Consider the following 16,560-nt stretch of genomic DNA (forward strand, 5'->3'; position numbering starts at 1 on the left):
CATCGCTGTGTGGTCTCCAGGGGGTTGACCAAGTCTGGATGTTTCCATGATGCAGCAATGAATGGAGCTGAATTTTAAAGCTACACTGGGCTTAGAGCAAGACTAAATTTCTTTGACTACCTCCCCAGATAAGAAAAGAGTAGGAGAAAATTCTTCACTTCTATGCGTTGGGAGGGTGCTGATACTCAAGCCCTCCCCAGAGAGCTAGGCACGTGGCCCAAAGAGGGCCCTTTAAGAAGAAACTCACCCGAGGGCAGTGGCCATAGTGGTTTGGTCGATCTGGCGTGATCCTACCTGACAAATGAAGGAGTCCAAATGGGATTTGACAAATTTTTCTTATCCTGGGTGACTGCATCTCCACTTCTCTGCAAATCACAGGGCAAGAGGTTGGCAACCTACCTACCTCTGCTGCTCTCGTGGCTTAACCTGTGATAAAGGGGAGAGCGTCAGGGCTAGAATGTTTTCTAGAGTGATATAGGTTGGGAGGAGACTTGGGAACCCACAACTCCCGAGGGTATTAATCTAGAATCCCCTTTGGGCTGAAAGAAACAACCTTATTTAATGGGCCCAACCCAAAACAGAGCACCAAAAGACTAAATTCTGACAATAGACAGTAATATATATTAATATATTTTTCATTTTCAATTATAAATCCTCAGGTTTCCATACTAAGGCTTAAATTTCAGTCACCTAGCTGAAAATCTATACATAAACATGAGACTATAAATAGAGAACATGAAGACCTCTAAAACCGAAGGTTTACTACAGATGAGAGCATCCATCCTATATTTATTAACAACACGAAATGTTCTGACTCCCCTTTGAGGGAACAAGAGAATTAGACACAGCAAGCTAAGCAGTATTTGGAAGATTTTAGGATGGATGCTGAATTCCTATTGCTTTAAAATCTGAGATGCTTCCCAAAACTCCCTTTTAGGAATTTATTCTATCATCAGGCTTCTCTGGAGGCTCAGACAGTAAAGAATCTGCCTGCAATGCAGGAGACCCGGGTTCAATCCCTGGGTCAGGAAGATTCCCTGGAGAAGAAATGGTTACCCACTCCAGTATTCTTGCCTGGAGAATTCCATGGACAGAGGAGCCTGGCGGGCTAGAACCCATGGGATCCCCAAGAGTTGGATGTAGCTGAGTGACTAACAATTTCTCTTTTCTTTCACTGGAGTGACATGATTCTTACTACCAACATTTATTTATATTCCATTTTGTTCTCAGAAGAATTAAGGTAGCTAGTTTTTGTCCATTGTTTTTCTTTAACCTATAACAAGACATTAGGATCTAACGCTGAAAAGGATTCTTTCTGTCCACTCATGTCAAAGCACCATTCAACAGGTGGAAACTGAGATCAAATTCTCATGAAATGACAACGGCTTCCTTACACAGGAGAAATCTTGCTCTCAAGTTAATTAACAGAGAAGACAATAAACCAAAATCAGGTATTTAGATAGACATATAGATAGATAGATAAACGGTTAAATAGATCTTTTTTTTTTTTTGCACTGCTGACAAATATCTGAAACTCTGGAGTAGGTGCTGGAGTAGTTGAGAACACCTCAGAGCCTTTATCATATTATCGACAAGTTTTCAAAATCTTTTTAAAGCCATTGGAAATGGCTGGTATTATTGGTGCACAGCAACCACGGTTTTTAGTTCAAAGGTCAAAGTTCTGCCATTGTCTCTACTCTTCAAGGCACAAGGACAAGTTCCAAAATCAACTCATGGTGAAAGGTGGAGAATCCATACTACCAGGAGATAGAATATGGAGGAGATGACTCACATACCAACGCAAGGATGGGAGGTCCTTTGGGATACCTTGACTTTCAGATGTTGAGCATACATCATTAGCGAGCAGCCCTCCCACAGCTTGGGGTGGCCACTGGAAGGTCTCCTAGCCTGAAGACCTTGGCCTATTAAGCAGAGAGGTCACTTCATGCCATGCCTGACTTGGCAGTCCAGCACCTTCCTACCCTGGGCACCAGGAAGAAGGTCTGGAATGTTTCCATGAAGATCTGCAACAAAGAGCATCATGATGACAGAAGGGCAAGTATGAAAAGTCAGTAGCCCTTGATTACAGTCAGCAGAGAAGTAAACAGTAACCCCCTATGGAAACATACCCTGTTACTTCACCTGCAATGGTCTAGGAACATTAAGGAAGAGAGAACCCAGGCTTTTCTTTCTCATTTTGCTCTCTCTTAGCTTCCTTTAAAGAAGCAGCTCCTCTATAGTATATTCTCCACCATGAAATGGAAAGAATTCAACCAATTAATCTTCCTCTTTTTTTTTTGTTTGCTTGGAATTAAGCTTGTATCTACTGGTCATCCGCTACATTCTTTCGGTAGGAAAAGATATTGCACTTCTTCAGATTCATCCATGTCATTAAGTCAAAGCTAATAGGCAGGTAGACATCTTTCTAGAATGAATATTTTCTGAAGACCATCATTAGCATTTGCAGAAAAGTCTCCATGATTTCTGTTTCAACAAGCGGTCCCTGCCCTGCCATGTGATTTTAGACTACAGAGAGAGATGTCAGAGGTCATGAGCCATCAGCAACATCGCCTCCAGCAGCTCATGATTTCATCGTGCAGATGGGCACGACGATCACCAGAATGACCGTGCATGCAGCCGCAGCAATCAGAGCAGCTATCTTGCAGACCTTGGCTCGTCTGAATTCGGCTTCTTTCCGTTTAAGCAACGAGTCGTAGCCCGGAGTATAAATGTCTTCCATCCAATACTCTAAGTTGTTTGGATTTAAAGATTCTTGAGTCTAAAAGTGAAGAGAAGGTGTTAGAAAGATGGTGAATATTTGTAAACAGGTTCATCACCCTTGAAGCATCTCAGCTGGTGCTTGAAGCACTTAAAGCTGTCTGCAGCTGGCAGCAGTGTCCAAGCTGCCCACCAGCCCCTCCTGAGATGGACCCCCAAGGACTCGGGGTCCTGCACAACCCAGATTGCACCTGCCCCTTCTTACTACAAAGGTCATGATGGTCTCGACACAGGAAAACCCAGAGGTTTTCTGGGGACAAGCAAAACAGGGCCGAGACAAGTGAGAGTCTACACTTCAAGGGCGCACAGCCAAGAATAGGCGGGCCTCACTGTCAGGGAAGCAGGGAGGGTCACTGACAGATATTCTCCACTTACAGCCCCTAAGAACAGAGCCATCTGAAGCAAGGCTGTTCTATTACTGATTCACTTCCCAGTTCTTCAGAAAAAGCCTCTACTGAAAAATCAAAGGTACCTCCCAGAGATGCAGTTCAAACAAAACATAAAATATTTCCATCTCAAACATCTGTCTGAGCAAGTCAGGCCACTGGTCAAAGGCCAGGTCTACAGACTGGTGGCAGACCACCCGCAGGCCAGGTGTGGCATCCCCAGTGGGAGGCCCCTCCCTGACATTTTGTCTCCTGGTCTCCCTGAGATTAACGATTGTCTGTGAGAGAAATATCGTATTTAACCTGTGTTGCCCATGAATCCCATTCCCCGTGGATGGCTATAATCTATTTCCATAAAGAAAGGCAGTGTTCTCATTTTACAGCAAGCGTTTAATAATGTGAGTGGCACATAAAAGCGGCAACACATTGCGATTCCAAGTTGAGGTCCCCTAAATCTCTGAAACACAAGCAAAATATCCATTCTGAAGATGTTCTCAGATTGGTCAATGCTGATAAAGACGGGCATGTTACAAATTATGTACACATATACACAGAGAATTACAAAACAAATGCTTCCAAAACTTAAAACAAAACAAAACAAAACAAAACAAAACTCAGTGGTACCAGGTTATTGGAATATTGATGATTTTCTCACCCATGTTAGTCATTCTCCACCTGTCCTTCCCGAGCAGTTCTCTGTTCTTCTCCACCTTGCTCTGGTCCCCCCAGATCTTGGTCTATATGGACACATCCCTGGTGGGTTCCCTGGTAGCTCAGATGGTAAAGAATCTGCCTGCAATGCAGGAGACGTGGGTTCGATCCCTAGGCCAGGAAGATCCCCAGAGAAGGGAATGGCTACCCACTCCAATATTTTGGCCTGGAGAATCCTATGGACAGAGGAGCCTGGTGGGCTATAGTCCATGGGGCCACAAAGAGTCGGACACAACTGAGTGACTAACACCCACATACTGGTGGGTTCAGTTGATGGAGCACCAGTCCTCGGGCTCCCTCTCTGATGGACTACATTTCTATCTGGCACCTGCTTTCACAGCTGTGGGTCCTGGTGGGTTTCAGAAATAGCTCCCATCTTTGGGCCTTCAGATCCAAGGGCAGCATCAGTCTCTCACTCGTGCTGGTCCCTGGGTGCTTGCTGGGCTTTAAACCCCACCTACACTGATGCCAACAGTCCCCTCCTCCCATTCCCATCCTTCCATGAATCCACCAACTGCTTCCTGATGCGATGCTGATGGTCCATACGCCGTGGACCCCTCTGGCATCTCTATCACTCTCCTGCTGCTAACGGCCTTCTAGTACTGGGGTCAGCAGACGCCAGCCCGGGAGCTGAATTCAGCCCAACACCTGCCTCTGTACAGCCTACAAGTTAAGAATGGTCCTCACATTTTTTAATCACTGAAAAAAAAAAAAAAGAAAAGAAAAACAACAGTCAGGGATATGTGAAAATCATAGGAAATTCAATCTATGTGTCAAAAGAGAATGTTTTATCAAAACACAACCATGTCTAGTCATTTATTTAACACAAATTGTCCATGGCTGCTCGAGACCATTATGGGCAGAGCTGAGCAGTTGAAGCCTAGGGTGCTGCAGTCCATGGGGTCACAAAGAGTCAGACACGACTGAAAGACTGAACTGAACTGAGCAGTTGTGATGACGGAGATTGTAAGGGCTGCTGGGTCTTAAGGTAGTTACTCTCTGGCCCTTTAGAGGAGAGTTTGCCAACATTTGTTCTAGTCTATTCAGTTGTTGTTTAGTCACTAAGTCATGTCCCATTCTTTTGTGACCCCATGGACTGTAGCCCGCCAGGCTCCTCTATCCACGGGATTTCCCAGGCAAGAATACTGGAGTAGGTTGCCATTTCCTCTTTCACAGGATCTTCCCAACCCAGGGATCAAACCCATGTCTCCTGCATTGGCAGGCAGATTCTTTATCATTGAGCCAACGGGGAAGCCCTTTCCTGGGTAGATATGCTTTATGCACTGCAATTCAGTCAGTGAAATAAGCTATTTGTAATTAGTTTTTTCAATAACTGCAAGCTCTCATGACACCCAGTAGCAGAGAGGTGATGCCAAGGACCCAGGGAGCATCTTTGATTGACAATTACACCTGCTGAACACTGGAAATGGAAATGGTATCTTTAATGCATCCTCAAGGTTCCATTGCTGGTGAATTTATATCTCTAAGCCAAGAGACAGCAAGAAGATGGTCCAGATGCTGAGGCTGCCCTAAGACAGTACCTGGGTCTCTGCAAAGTGATGGAAACAAGGAGGGTGGTGCCTTTCTGCCTTTACCAAGTTCCTGATACCTATTCTACTTTGCTGCAAACACCCTTGAAAAGCTATGAAACTCCTTGCTGTCTTACATTTTGTGAGACTAGATATATTATCCTCTGCTTTTTTAAGTGACGTCACCTGAAGCTCTCTAAAGATCTTTAACTTTTTATAATTTCACCTTTAGTGCTTATAAACATTGGTACTTTAAAATCACTTACATCTGTAGGAGCAATTCTCTCAGACTCAGCCTTCCAGATGTTAAAAAGATATTTCTCAATCTATGATTCATTCAATTAATCTGATCATGTCAAGGTCATCCCATGATACTAGTGAGACACTGATTATTCCTCCAGGTGAGCCATTCATATCTCCAGGTCTTCCCTGATTCGCGGCATCCTAATAATCACAGAGTATAGTGTGGTACCCATGGCAAAGTGTTAGGACCACCTCCAAGAGAAAAGAATCCTATACAGCCTGCTTGCCAGCAGGATGGTGACAGGAGAGGAGGTGGCCTGAAGGGCCAAGTGATAAGCAGCAGGCATGTGGACATAAGGTGCAGAAGGGGACAGGGGTCATATCTCCAGGGTCATCCTGATAGCACCAACCACCTGACTCTCAGGATTTGGCCAGAGATGCTCCTCCCCATAACTGCCGTCAGTTAGGGCCCAACATAAACCAATGTCATTGCGGTCACTTTAGTACACAAAGCCCCACTATACTCTCATCATGAGAAAAATGAAATGGTGGCGAGGCAACATAAGATGGAAGAATAGAAGTCTTATTGCTGGAGAGTCCGACAGGAATTCAGACTTGTCAGACCTGCAGCAAGTTCTTGAGTTTCTCGGGCCTCGATTTCATTTTCCTGCTTGAGATGAACATCATCACTCCCGCCTGTAGGCCATTGCACCTTGCATGAGAGACTATGGTAAAAAAAAAAGCACCACACAGGGGCTTCCCTGGTGTCTCAGTGGCAAAGAATTCACCTGCTAATGCAGGAGACGTGGGTTCAATCCCTGGTTTGGGAAGAATCCCATATGTGCAGAGCAACTGAGCCTGTGTGCCACAACTAGTGAGCATGTGCTCTAAAGCCCACGCATCTCAACTACTGAAGCCCGCACACCCTAGACTTCAGGCTCCACAACAAGAAAAGCCACCACAATGAGAAGCCTGCACACCGCAACTAGAGAGTAGCCCCTGCTCACCACAACTGAAGAAAAGCTTGTGCAGCAACAAGGACTCAGCACAGTCAAAAATAAATAAATATTTTTTTTTAAAAAAACACCATACAGAGTTGGTTGATTTCAGCATCCTTTTAGCAGCCTAAATACATTTTCAGTCCCTGATTAATGTCAGGTACTTTAAATACATTCTTCTCATGTCTCATAACACCACCACAAGTTAGAGATTATCATGGACATTTAACAGGTGAGGGGACCACAGCTCAAACAGGTGAATGTTCCAGGCTGCACAGCAAAGGAACCCTGGATGAGAACCTGCACTGTGGGAAAACACATTCCTTTTCTCACCACCGTACTGCCCCTCCTGCAGACTCTTGGCTTCAGAGCGAGGCAGGGGACACCTTGCCATACCAGCCTCCACCAGAATCTCCCCAGCTGCCCTTTAAGTGGTGGGGACATTCAGGGATGTGACTGGCAGCATTGAGACAATGACCTTGCTGCCCACAGATCCAACTGGCAGGTGAAGGCAAGGTGCTTCCCTGCTCCCAAGATGATGCAGACACACAGATAGACGCAGTGTGGATGGGACCACCAAGATGCAAGTGTGGCTGAAACACAGCCCTGCCTTTGGTTGAACAGCAAACACACCCTCTAGCCACAACTGCATTCACAGAGCTTCCAGGGGTGGCACTTACCTGGGGCTGCTCCGTATGGAAACATAATCCATAGCTTGGCTCCCACAAACATGCTTATCCCATGGGCTACATGTGGAAGGAGAAATCAGGCTTGTGTTCCATTAACCAGTTGGGCTCAGGTCTTAGGAGCAAGCATGAGAATCTGCACTTGGTACGGAGTCTTAAACGCAACGTTAGCAAATTGATGGCCAAGGTTAATCCATCAATGAAGCATTTCTATTGCTCAATGTTTACAAGCCAATAAGCAACATAGCAATCCCCTGGTTACACATCTCTGCCTTATGATGTATTCAGGTTCAGTATTCCATGGTGGAGACCCAGGGAGCTGAAGGGGAGGGAGTGGGCAGCTAGGGCATCCTTCATCCATTTTTGCATCCGCTGGGGTGTGGCCAGGCTTCCCCAACCTCACCCCACCCTGGGCAGAGAGGCTCACCTGCAGGTCCAGGGCTGTCAGCTTGCCCTTGTCACCCGAATTGCGTGCATACTCCTCGATGGTCCAAGAAGGCTGGCCCCGCTTCACCTCTGCCAGCTCTGTGAGCCTCATGTCCGTGTACAGAGGGTTGTTCTTCATGTGGGCCTTGAGAGAGGTGGGGTAGGGGTGAGGGCTGAACACCTGCTCCACCAGGAAGCCATCCTTGGGCTGCTTGGGCAGGCGGTGCTGCGGGGGGATGTCGTACTGCCTGTCTGCCTGCAGAGGGGCACAGAGAAGTCCAGGAGGCCACACAGATGTGGTCAGATGTCACACTGGGCAGACCACAGCTTTTCATCACTAGGCGCTGCCCAGGTAGCAACATGCAGTTATTTACGAGCAAATAGAAGGATTGTCTGTACTGGGGGACATTTACTAGGAAAAGCTTGCAACATTAATACTGCTCATACGACCCAACATTTCTGTGCCAGAAAGAGATGACTGTATCTAATCTTCACACCATGACTACTACTATTAACACACATTATTCTGGTAAGGAAAAGGAGACCAGAAAGACTCAGGAATTTACCCCAGGGAGCACAGCTGCTAATGGTGGGGAGCTGGAATTCAAATTTAGCATCTGGCTTCAGAAAAGCCTTGCTTAACCACTGCAAGGTACCACCCCCTCTTTCTTTCCTTCTTTCTTGTTTCTGCTACACTATGTGGTATGGCAAGATCTTAGCTCCCCGACCAGGGATCGAACCCATGCCACTTGCCTTGGAAGCACAGCCTTAACCAGTGGACCACCAGGGAAGTCTCTGCTCCCTCTTTCTCTTACCAATTTCTACCTGGTCCTGAGGAGTAAAAGACATGGGTATTTTCCCCAAGAAGCTGGCCGAAACCACGGATGACACCCTGCTTCTCTGGATGGAAGAAGCCAAGTCGGAAAGTACACAGTGAGAGCCTCCACTGGTTTTCAGGAACATCTGCTCAGCCTTCAAGACAGGGAACAGTCTGGACCACAGTGTGGAGGCAGGAAGGTGCCTACACCGCTGGCATCACGGATGCTCTCAGTCCCTAGTTCTGAATGTGGGAGCTCTGCTCTCCATGAACCCTGTTATAACCCAGGTCTTCTGATACTTTCTAACTTCAGGCCCTCAGATCTCCGCACACATGTCACTTCCTCCAGGAAGCACTCCCTGACCGACCAAGACGAGGTCAGTGCCCACCTATGAGACACCTTCAGACTGTGTATGGAGCTCATAGCCAGCACCGTTCCACTGAACTATAATGGCTTGTCTGTCTGTCTGTCTGTCTCCTCCGCTGGACTGTAAGTTCCTCAAGGGCAGAAGACTATCCTGATCACTTTTCAATGCCACATTTGGCAAAGTCATACCACTAAGGAGAAGGCACTCCAAGCTTTTAAAAGAGATGGATACAAATACTATGGGGTTTCCCCGGTGGTGCCAATGGCAAAGAACCTGCCTGCCAATGCAGGAAATGTAAGAGATATGGGTTCTATCCCTGGGTTGGGAAGATCCCCTGGAGGAGGGCACAGAAACCCGCTCCTGCATTCTTGCCTGGAGAATCCCATGACAGAGGAGCCTGGTAGGCTACAGTCCAGAGGGTTGCAAAGAGTTGGCCACAACTGAGCACATATGCAAGCAAGCTTTTCTGATCTGGAAAGTTACCCACTGCCCACACTTGCCTCTACTGCTCCTGCCAAGGAGCTGCTTACGTTCTAATATGGCAGTTCATATGTATACCTAAGATAGTTTAAAAATAAAAGCTGGTATCTACTCTGCACAAAGATGACTAAAGGAGGGAAATCAGAGACCAGCAAGAAGCCCCTGGGAAGCTTTCAGAGGCTTTTGAATTAAGAGGTCTTAATTCTGGGGGCTATCCAACCATCTCATCCTCTGCTACCCCGTTCTCTTTTTGTTTTCAATCTTTTCCAGTGTCGGGGCTTCCCTGGTGGCATAGAGGTAAAGAATCCACCTGCAATGCCAGAGACCCAGGTTCGATCCCTGGGCCGGGAAGATCCCCTGGAGAAAGGAATGCCTACCCACTCCGGTATTGTCTGGAGAATCCCATGGAGAGAGGAGCCTGGCAGGCTACAGTCCATGGTGCCGAATAGAGTCAGACACGACTAAGCAACTAAACAACGACAACAACAACAAAGCTGGCACCCACTTATGTGACGTTAAGTGGGCATTACCTCTTTAGACTTCCGATGCCAGTCTTTACTGTCTCCAGGACCTCGCTCTTTGATCTCCTCCTCGCTGATGCCCATGCGGTTGGAGTAAGTGATGGTGCGCCAGTCCCTGGGTGAGTTGGAGATGCTGGCGATCTTGGATTCTGTGGCGCTGTTCTCCTCTGTCAGGGACCTGGAAGAGGGCCTGGTGAAGAGGCTTTTTTTTAAGGCCTGTACACGAAGGCTTTCGCTGTTGCTCCCACTGGCATCTGAGCAGCACCAGTCAGCCGTGTTCTCCAGCTTGGGCCCATGGGCACCCTTGTGGGCATGGAACATCCGGGGCGAGGCACTCTCGTCAGATGGAGCCTCACTGGTCAGAGAATTGAGGTCAATCTGCATGCTCACCTTCTCGGGCTGCTGCATCTTCTGGTCTAGTTTATTGAGTTTGCCCAGGACCTGGGAGATCTCCTCACGCACACCCGACAGTGACTCGAGCTTGCGTTCAATCTCCCCAATCCTGAGCACCAGCTTGCACACGCTGGTCTTCAGCTCCTCTTCTGAGTGGTGGCTGTTTTCTGGCCGGCTACCCTTCTCCCCTTGGCCACCAGGGAGCCCATTGGCGATTCTGGTGAGGTGATGCTCCGGCGAACTGTCACAGTCCGACTTGTGAAGCTGAGACAGGGACCCCGTGCTGTTGTAGCAAGATGACTGCATGACCCCTGTCGAGCCGCTGATGCTCATGTCGTCAAGAAACCGGAAGATGTCGCTGATGTCGTCGCTGACCACCTCTGAGTCATCATCGGAATGCTTCACGGCATGCCGGTCGCTGTACTTGCCCTGCCCGGGAGTGCATAGGTCCTTGCCTTTTTTGGGCTCCAGCACGTGCAGGTCAGTCTGGGTGCCCACGCTGCTGGTGTCTGAGCTCAGCTGCCCGCTGGTGCAGCTGATGCTCTTGTCTTTAAACTTTTTGACTGGTTCATGCTTCTCCAGGTCCACAGGGGACGGGATCTCTTTAGATTTGAGCCCATTGGGCTTTGCTGAGTAGCCAACTGGGAGGATGGGCTGTTGATCCTGTGGCGTCAGGTAAGGGGGGCATCTGTCTGGGGTTGGGAAGTTGGGTGCCTGACTATTGGAATTTGGATAACGGAGCTTCTCCTCGGAGGGGTTTCTGTTGAAAAAGGACCGTTCAAAGTCAGGAACTTCTTCGGTGTTGAGGCTCCAGCTTTTGGCCGGCCAGGGGGTCTGCTTGCCTGATTTGCCAGGACAGCGCCGGGCCTCCTGGGTCCCCATCACTGGAGTGGGTCCAAAATACGTGGAGGCTTGAAGGTCATCTAAGCTCTCGTGCTTTGCCCGTCTCTTGTCAGGAACCGGGGAGTACTCGGGGTTCAGGTACTGGCTGCTGTAGGGCATCTCAAAGCTGTGATGGGGGAAGGGTGTCTTGTGGGACTCCTTGCGGCCCTGGGATTTCCTGTGCTCACCCTCGGCCTTGTTGGCTGGGCTGGCCAACCTGGGGGACACAGCCATCAGGTTGTGAAAGTCCTCTTTAAAGATGTTCCTTTTCTGGACACAGGACTGGACCACGAAGGGCTCGTCATTCGAGATGAAGGTCTGCTTGATGCCCTGGGGGAGAGGCAGGGAGTCCTGATCAGACATGGACTCGCTCTCGAGGTTCATGGGGAAGTAGGTTCTCTGCATCTCGCAGGGCTGAGGGCTGGCCACCGAGTATGGGGCCAGAGCCTGCAGCCTGTCCAGGGAAGCTGCCCGGTTTTTCATGTCTTTGCTGACCCCCAGCAGGAAGTCAGGTTCAGAGGCAGGAATGAACTGTGGACATTCCTTGCAGTCCACCTTCCTGCACTTGGATGACTGGCGGGTGGGGTAGCCCCGGCTGAAAGGCCGGTCACTCAGCTCACAGTTGAGGGGCTCGCACTCAGCCGCGCTGCAGATCTCCGTGTCCGAGCGGCACGAGTCAAAGGAGGCATCTTTCTTGCGTATCTTCTGTCGGCCTCCAGGTAGCTTCTCCTTGGCGGCGCCCCCATTCATCTGGATCAGGTTGAATATGGTCACGATGTCCGCGGCCACCATGATTTTCTTGGATTGCTGGTTGTTTACAGCGCATTTCATCTTGTCTTTGAATAACGTGGCTGGGAAGTTGGGGTCAAGACAGGCCGTATAGAAGAGCACACTTCTCAGTTTGGCGAGCTGGGACAGATCGAAGCGGGCACACAGGGATTTGCAGAGGTCCTGGTAGGAGACAGTATTTTGCTTGCTGTCTAATTCCTCCAAGATCTTCACCAAGAAGAGGGACGTTTCCTGGTTGGTCTCCATGGCTTAGAATTTCATAGGCTAGCTGGCGACACTGGAAACTTCAAGTCAGTTCTGCAGGACTAATAATATGGAAAAATAGTAGGGAAGGGAAAAGAGGATTAGAAACATCAATGGAGTATTAAGTCAAGCTGGTCCTGAACCACATAAAGAAATTCAATGCAAGACTTTTGAATGCTTATACATGTTGTAAATGCTTTAAAAATATTTATAAAATATCACGTCGTAATTCCCTTCCAAGGAACATTGGACCTGGAAACTGGGAAATCTAGATTTTCGTCTTAACCTATTGATTAGCACTTAGATGCTGGGCAAAGGCTTTAAACTTTCTGGGGAACTACCTAAATAAATTATGAGTGACTAAAGGAATCTACTTAAAGAAATTATGAATGACTTTGATTTTGCATAAAAATGTTCATTGTGTATATGTGCAACTGATTCACTTTGCTGTACACCTTAAACACAACATTGCAAATCAACTACGCTCTAATAAAATATTCTTTTAAATAGTTACAATCATAAAAAGATGCTCATTATAATGGTAATTATAATAGTGAAAAATAAAACATCTTAAATATCCGAATATTAGGGTAATGCATAAATAAAGCAGGCTATGATATACAGTGATTTCTTACAAACATTAAAATTACATTAATGTAGGACTTCCCTGGTGGTATAGTGGATAAGAAACCTCCTGTCAATGCAGGGGATACGGGTTAGATTTCTGGTCTGGGAAGATTCCACTTGCTGTGGAGCAACTAAGCCCACACACCACAACTAGTGGGCCCCCGTGCCCTAGAGACTGTGCTCCACAACAAGAGAAGTTACTGCAATGAGAAGCCGGCGCACCACAATGCAGAATAGACTCTGCTCACTGCAACTAGAGAAAGCCTGTGCATAGCAACAATGACCCAGGGCAGCCACAAAATAAATAAATTACATTAATGTATATCCTTACAATGGAATACTACTCATCAATAAAAAGGTACAAATTACCAATACATGTAGTAAATGACATGAATGAATCTGAAATGTATGTTGCTTGAATGAAAGAAGCCAGCCTCAAAAGGCTACCTATCATATGGTGATTTTGTTGCTAAGTCATGTCCGACTCTTGTGACTCCGTGGACTGTAGCCTGCCAGGCTCCTCTGTCCACGGGATTTCCCAGGCAAGGATACTGGAGTGAGTTGCCATTTCCTTCTACAGGGGATCTTCCTGACTCAGGGATTGAACCCAAGTCTCCTTCAATACTGGCAGATTCTTTACCAATTGAGCCACCAGGGAAGCCCCTCTTATTATACAGTTCCATTTTTATTATATTCTGAAAAACAGATCCGTGGTTGCCAGACACTGGATGTGAAGCAAGGTGTAGGCAAAATGGCAAGGTGTAGACAAAACTCCATTCTGGATGATGGAGCTCTTTCACATCTCGATTGGAGTGGTGATTACATGTCTCTCTGCATTTGTCAAAACTCACAGAACTGTGTGCTAAAACGTGTGAATTTTACTTATGTAAATTATATCTTAATTATAAAATTATACATTGGAGACTTTTGATGACAAAAGAAAACTGAGGAATGACATTCTGAGTGAAAAATGTAAAAATGAATCTGTATCTGTAGTAAGATCTTAATTATATAAAATTATATCTTCTTGGAAATGAAACTGAAAGAAAATAATATACACTAAAATGTTAATGGCTGTTACCTTTGGATTGCAAATATAGATTTTCATTTGAATTAGTCATCTTTGTTTCTCAATATTTTATTATGCAAATTTCCAAACATACAGCGAAGTTGAAAGAATTTTACAGTGAACACTCATATAACCACCATCTGGATTCCACCATTAACATTTTACTATATTTGCTTTATCACTTATCTATCCATCTACCCTTCATGAAGCCATCTTATTTTTTTAAATGCACTTCAAAACAAATTGCAAACATCTGTGCACCTCCTCCTAAAGATTTCACTGTGCCTATAATTAACCTAAGGCCAATAATTGTTTACAGTTTCTCTTTTATTAATAATATAAGATTTACATACAATGAAGTGCACAAAATTTGTGTGTATTTGCTGAAGTTGTAACAAATGTGTGTGCCCGTGTTAAAAGCAAACCTCTATTGCCCCAAAAGTCCCTCATATCCCTTCCCATTCAGTGACAGTTCTTATTTTTTATAGGTAACATTAATATTTTCTTCATAATTTTCCTTCTTTTCTAAAATTCCTACCATGACCACACATTATTTTTTTGCCATCACCAAATCAACACAGGAGATGTTAAGAGACTTGGGTTCGATCCCTGGGTTGGGAAGATTCCCTGTAGGAGGGCATGGCAACCAACTCCAGTATTCTTGCCTGGAAAATCCCATGGACAGAGGAGCCTGGAGAGACAGAGTCGGACACGGCTGAAGCGATTTAGGACGCGCACACATACAAACAATAATTAATCTTATTTTGAAGTGGAAAGAAAAATCTACATTAATGAAACTTGGATGGAAAAATGAAAAACATCAAACTGAAAGCTTAACAAAGCATTACAAGAGAAAGTAAACTTCTCATGGAAAAATATGGACCCAATTTCTGAGATTTATAAGAAAATATCAAATTACACCTGAGAATCTTGCCAGTCACTACTTAGCAAAGGCATTTTGACGATTGACTTGTAGATTGTCAAGTTGTCTTGGCCCATACACAGCCACAGAGCTTCCCAAGTAGCACTAGTGGTAAAGAATCCACCTGCCAGTGCAGAAGGCGCAAGAGACATGGATTCAATCCCTGGGTCAGGAGAAGGAAACGGCAACCCACTCCAGTATTCTTGCCTGGGAAATCCTATGGATAGAGGAGCCTGATGGGTTACAGTCCACGGGGTCGCAAAGAGTGGGACACAACTGAAAGCATACACACACACACAGCCTGTTTTCTAGGGGAACAACGTCTTTTTTAGGGGTTAACTTTCAGCTGCTCTGGACCATGGGTTCTCTCTCCATCCTGAAGGCAGTGCTCCCAATGAGAATCTATACCCTCTGTCCATCAACGTCTGCAGGGAGATGCAGAGATGAGTGGCCTAGATTTTCTTGTATGGAAAAGGCAGTTCAGCCCTGAGAGGATCTGCTCCTGCCCAGAACAAGTCACAGGGAAACCCCATCTCCCCACACAGCTCTCTCTCCCTGCCCCATCTGCCCCCTTCGTCTAATGGGAGTGCTGCGTGTCAGGATGTTCTGGTTTGTTTCAGGTGGGGACAACCTGCCAAGCTCAATCTTCAAGGAAACAGGCACAGAAACCCGAGCAGAGGACAAATGAATGTAAATATTGAGGGAAGAACAATTACAACTCAGGCACATCAAATTTTATATACAGGGGATACAAAGCACTTTCAGAAATTCTAGAATTATTTCAGAGATTTCTAGAATTCTTGTAACAATCTTAGGAGGCTTCTTTCACTATCAGTTTCTGACAGACCAGCAAACAAGTTCAGAGCCCTGCAAGCAGCAAGCGGGAGCAACAAGGATCCTCAGAGCTGGACTTGCAGTCCAACCCCATGGACCTCCCCCAAACCCAAGACCCCACTTTCCTGTGAGACTGTCTCAACTTTCTATTCTACTTTGTGTGGTGAAAATTCTACTAATCCCAGGTCAAATAAGAACTTGGAAAATCAAGGCCCAGCATCTCCTGAAGTGAATAAAGGCAACACAACTGGGATCTGTCTAAACCTGAGTTGTTTTCTATTAAGACTGAAATTTAGGGGATTATGAACGGCTGGCAGGGTAGGCAGGTGCCCCTGTGCCAATGGACACATGCCTGCTGTGTGCTTAAGACGATTAATCACCGCAGAGAAATCCATGTAGATTTTCTACAATGTGCCAGTGAATACCAGAGAGGAATAAGGAGCAAAAGAGAGGCCAATGGAAAAAACAGTTTCTAGGCTCTGTGACAGTGCAATAGGATCCGGCCTGCAGCACACGGTCCCTGGCAGCTACCTCCTCAGGTCACAAAACAGCTCTGCGGTGTGGGAAGAGTGCTCCCATTTAGCAGATGAGGAAACTGAAGAGGGGGAGGGAATGTGAGCCGCCTGGGCCCCAAATGGACCACAGCCCGGGCTGAGGATGCTATGGGCAGAGTAGCAGGCTCCGTCTTGTGCCAGGAGGAGAGACAGCATCGCTGCCAAGGGACGGAAGTGAACTGGGCAGGGAGATGCTGAGCAGGACGGGCACTGCAGCCAGACCACCTACTATGTGCCAGGGCTTCACAAAGACCTTCCACAGCAGCCTGGAGAGTGCAGCACCACCACTCGGCCACCTGTGCAG

The 16,560-nt window shown here is 46.7% G+C and overlaps 1 protein-coding gene and 1 long non-coding RNA gene across 3 annotated transcripts in view; one reads left to right on the forward strand and one right to left on the reverse strand.

Annotated features, from left to right (window-relative positions):
* Nucleotides 1–1,498: 1,498 nt before the first annotated feature.
* MINAR1 (membrane integral NOTCH2 associated receptor 1) lies at nt 1,499–12,312 on the reverse strand. 2 transcript variants are annotated; one of them, XM_081546692.1, is made up of 3 exons: nt 9,953–12,312; nt 7,759–7,902; nt 1,499–2,779 (listed from the first exon to the last, which is right to left on the reverse strand). In XM_081546692.1, exons 1-3 carry the CDS (start codon nt 12,251–12,253, stop codon nt 2,582–2,584), a joined length of 2,643 nt encoding a protein of 880 aa, XP_081402818.1. In that variant the 5' UTR covers nt 12,254–12,312; the 3' UTR covers nt 1,499–2,581. The 2 variants fall into 2 exon arrangements, with proteins under 2 accessions (XP_081402818.1, XP_081402816.1); XM_081546690.1 differs by having other exon boundaries at nt 7,759–8,013.
* LOC145528378 (uncharacterized) overlaps nt 9,869–16,560 on the forward strand; it is a 37,185-nt gene continuing 30,493 nt past the window's right edge. The window contains exon 1 of the long non-coding RNA XR_014070355.1: nt 9,869–10,816. This is a non-coding gene — a long non-coding RNA (uncharacterized LOC145528378). The remainder of the gene's footprint in view (nt 10,817–16,560) is intronic.

The sequence above is a fragment of the Giraffa tippelskirchi genome, chromosome 12, assembly GCF_054371585.1.
Source record: "Giraffa tippelskirchi isolate mGirTip1 chromosome 12, T2T-mGirTip1v1.2.pri, whole genome shotgun sequence".
NCBI lineage: Eukaryota > Metazoa > Chordata > Mammalia > Artiodactyla > Giraffidae > Giraffa > Giraffa tippelskirchi.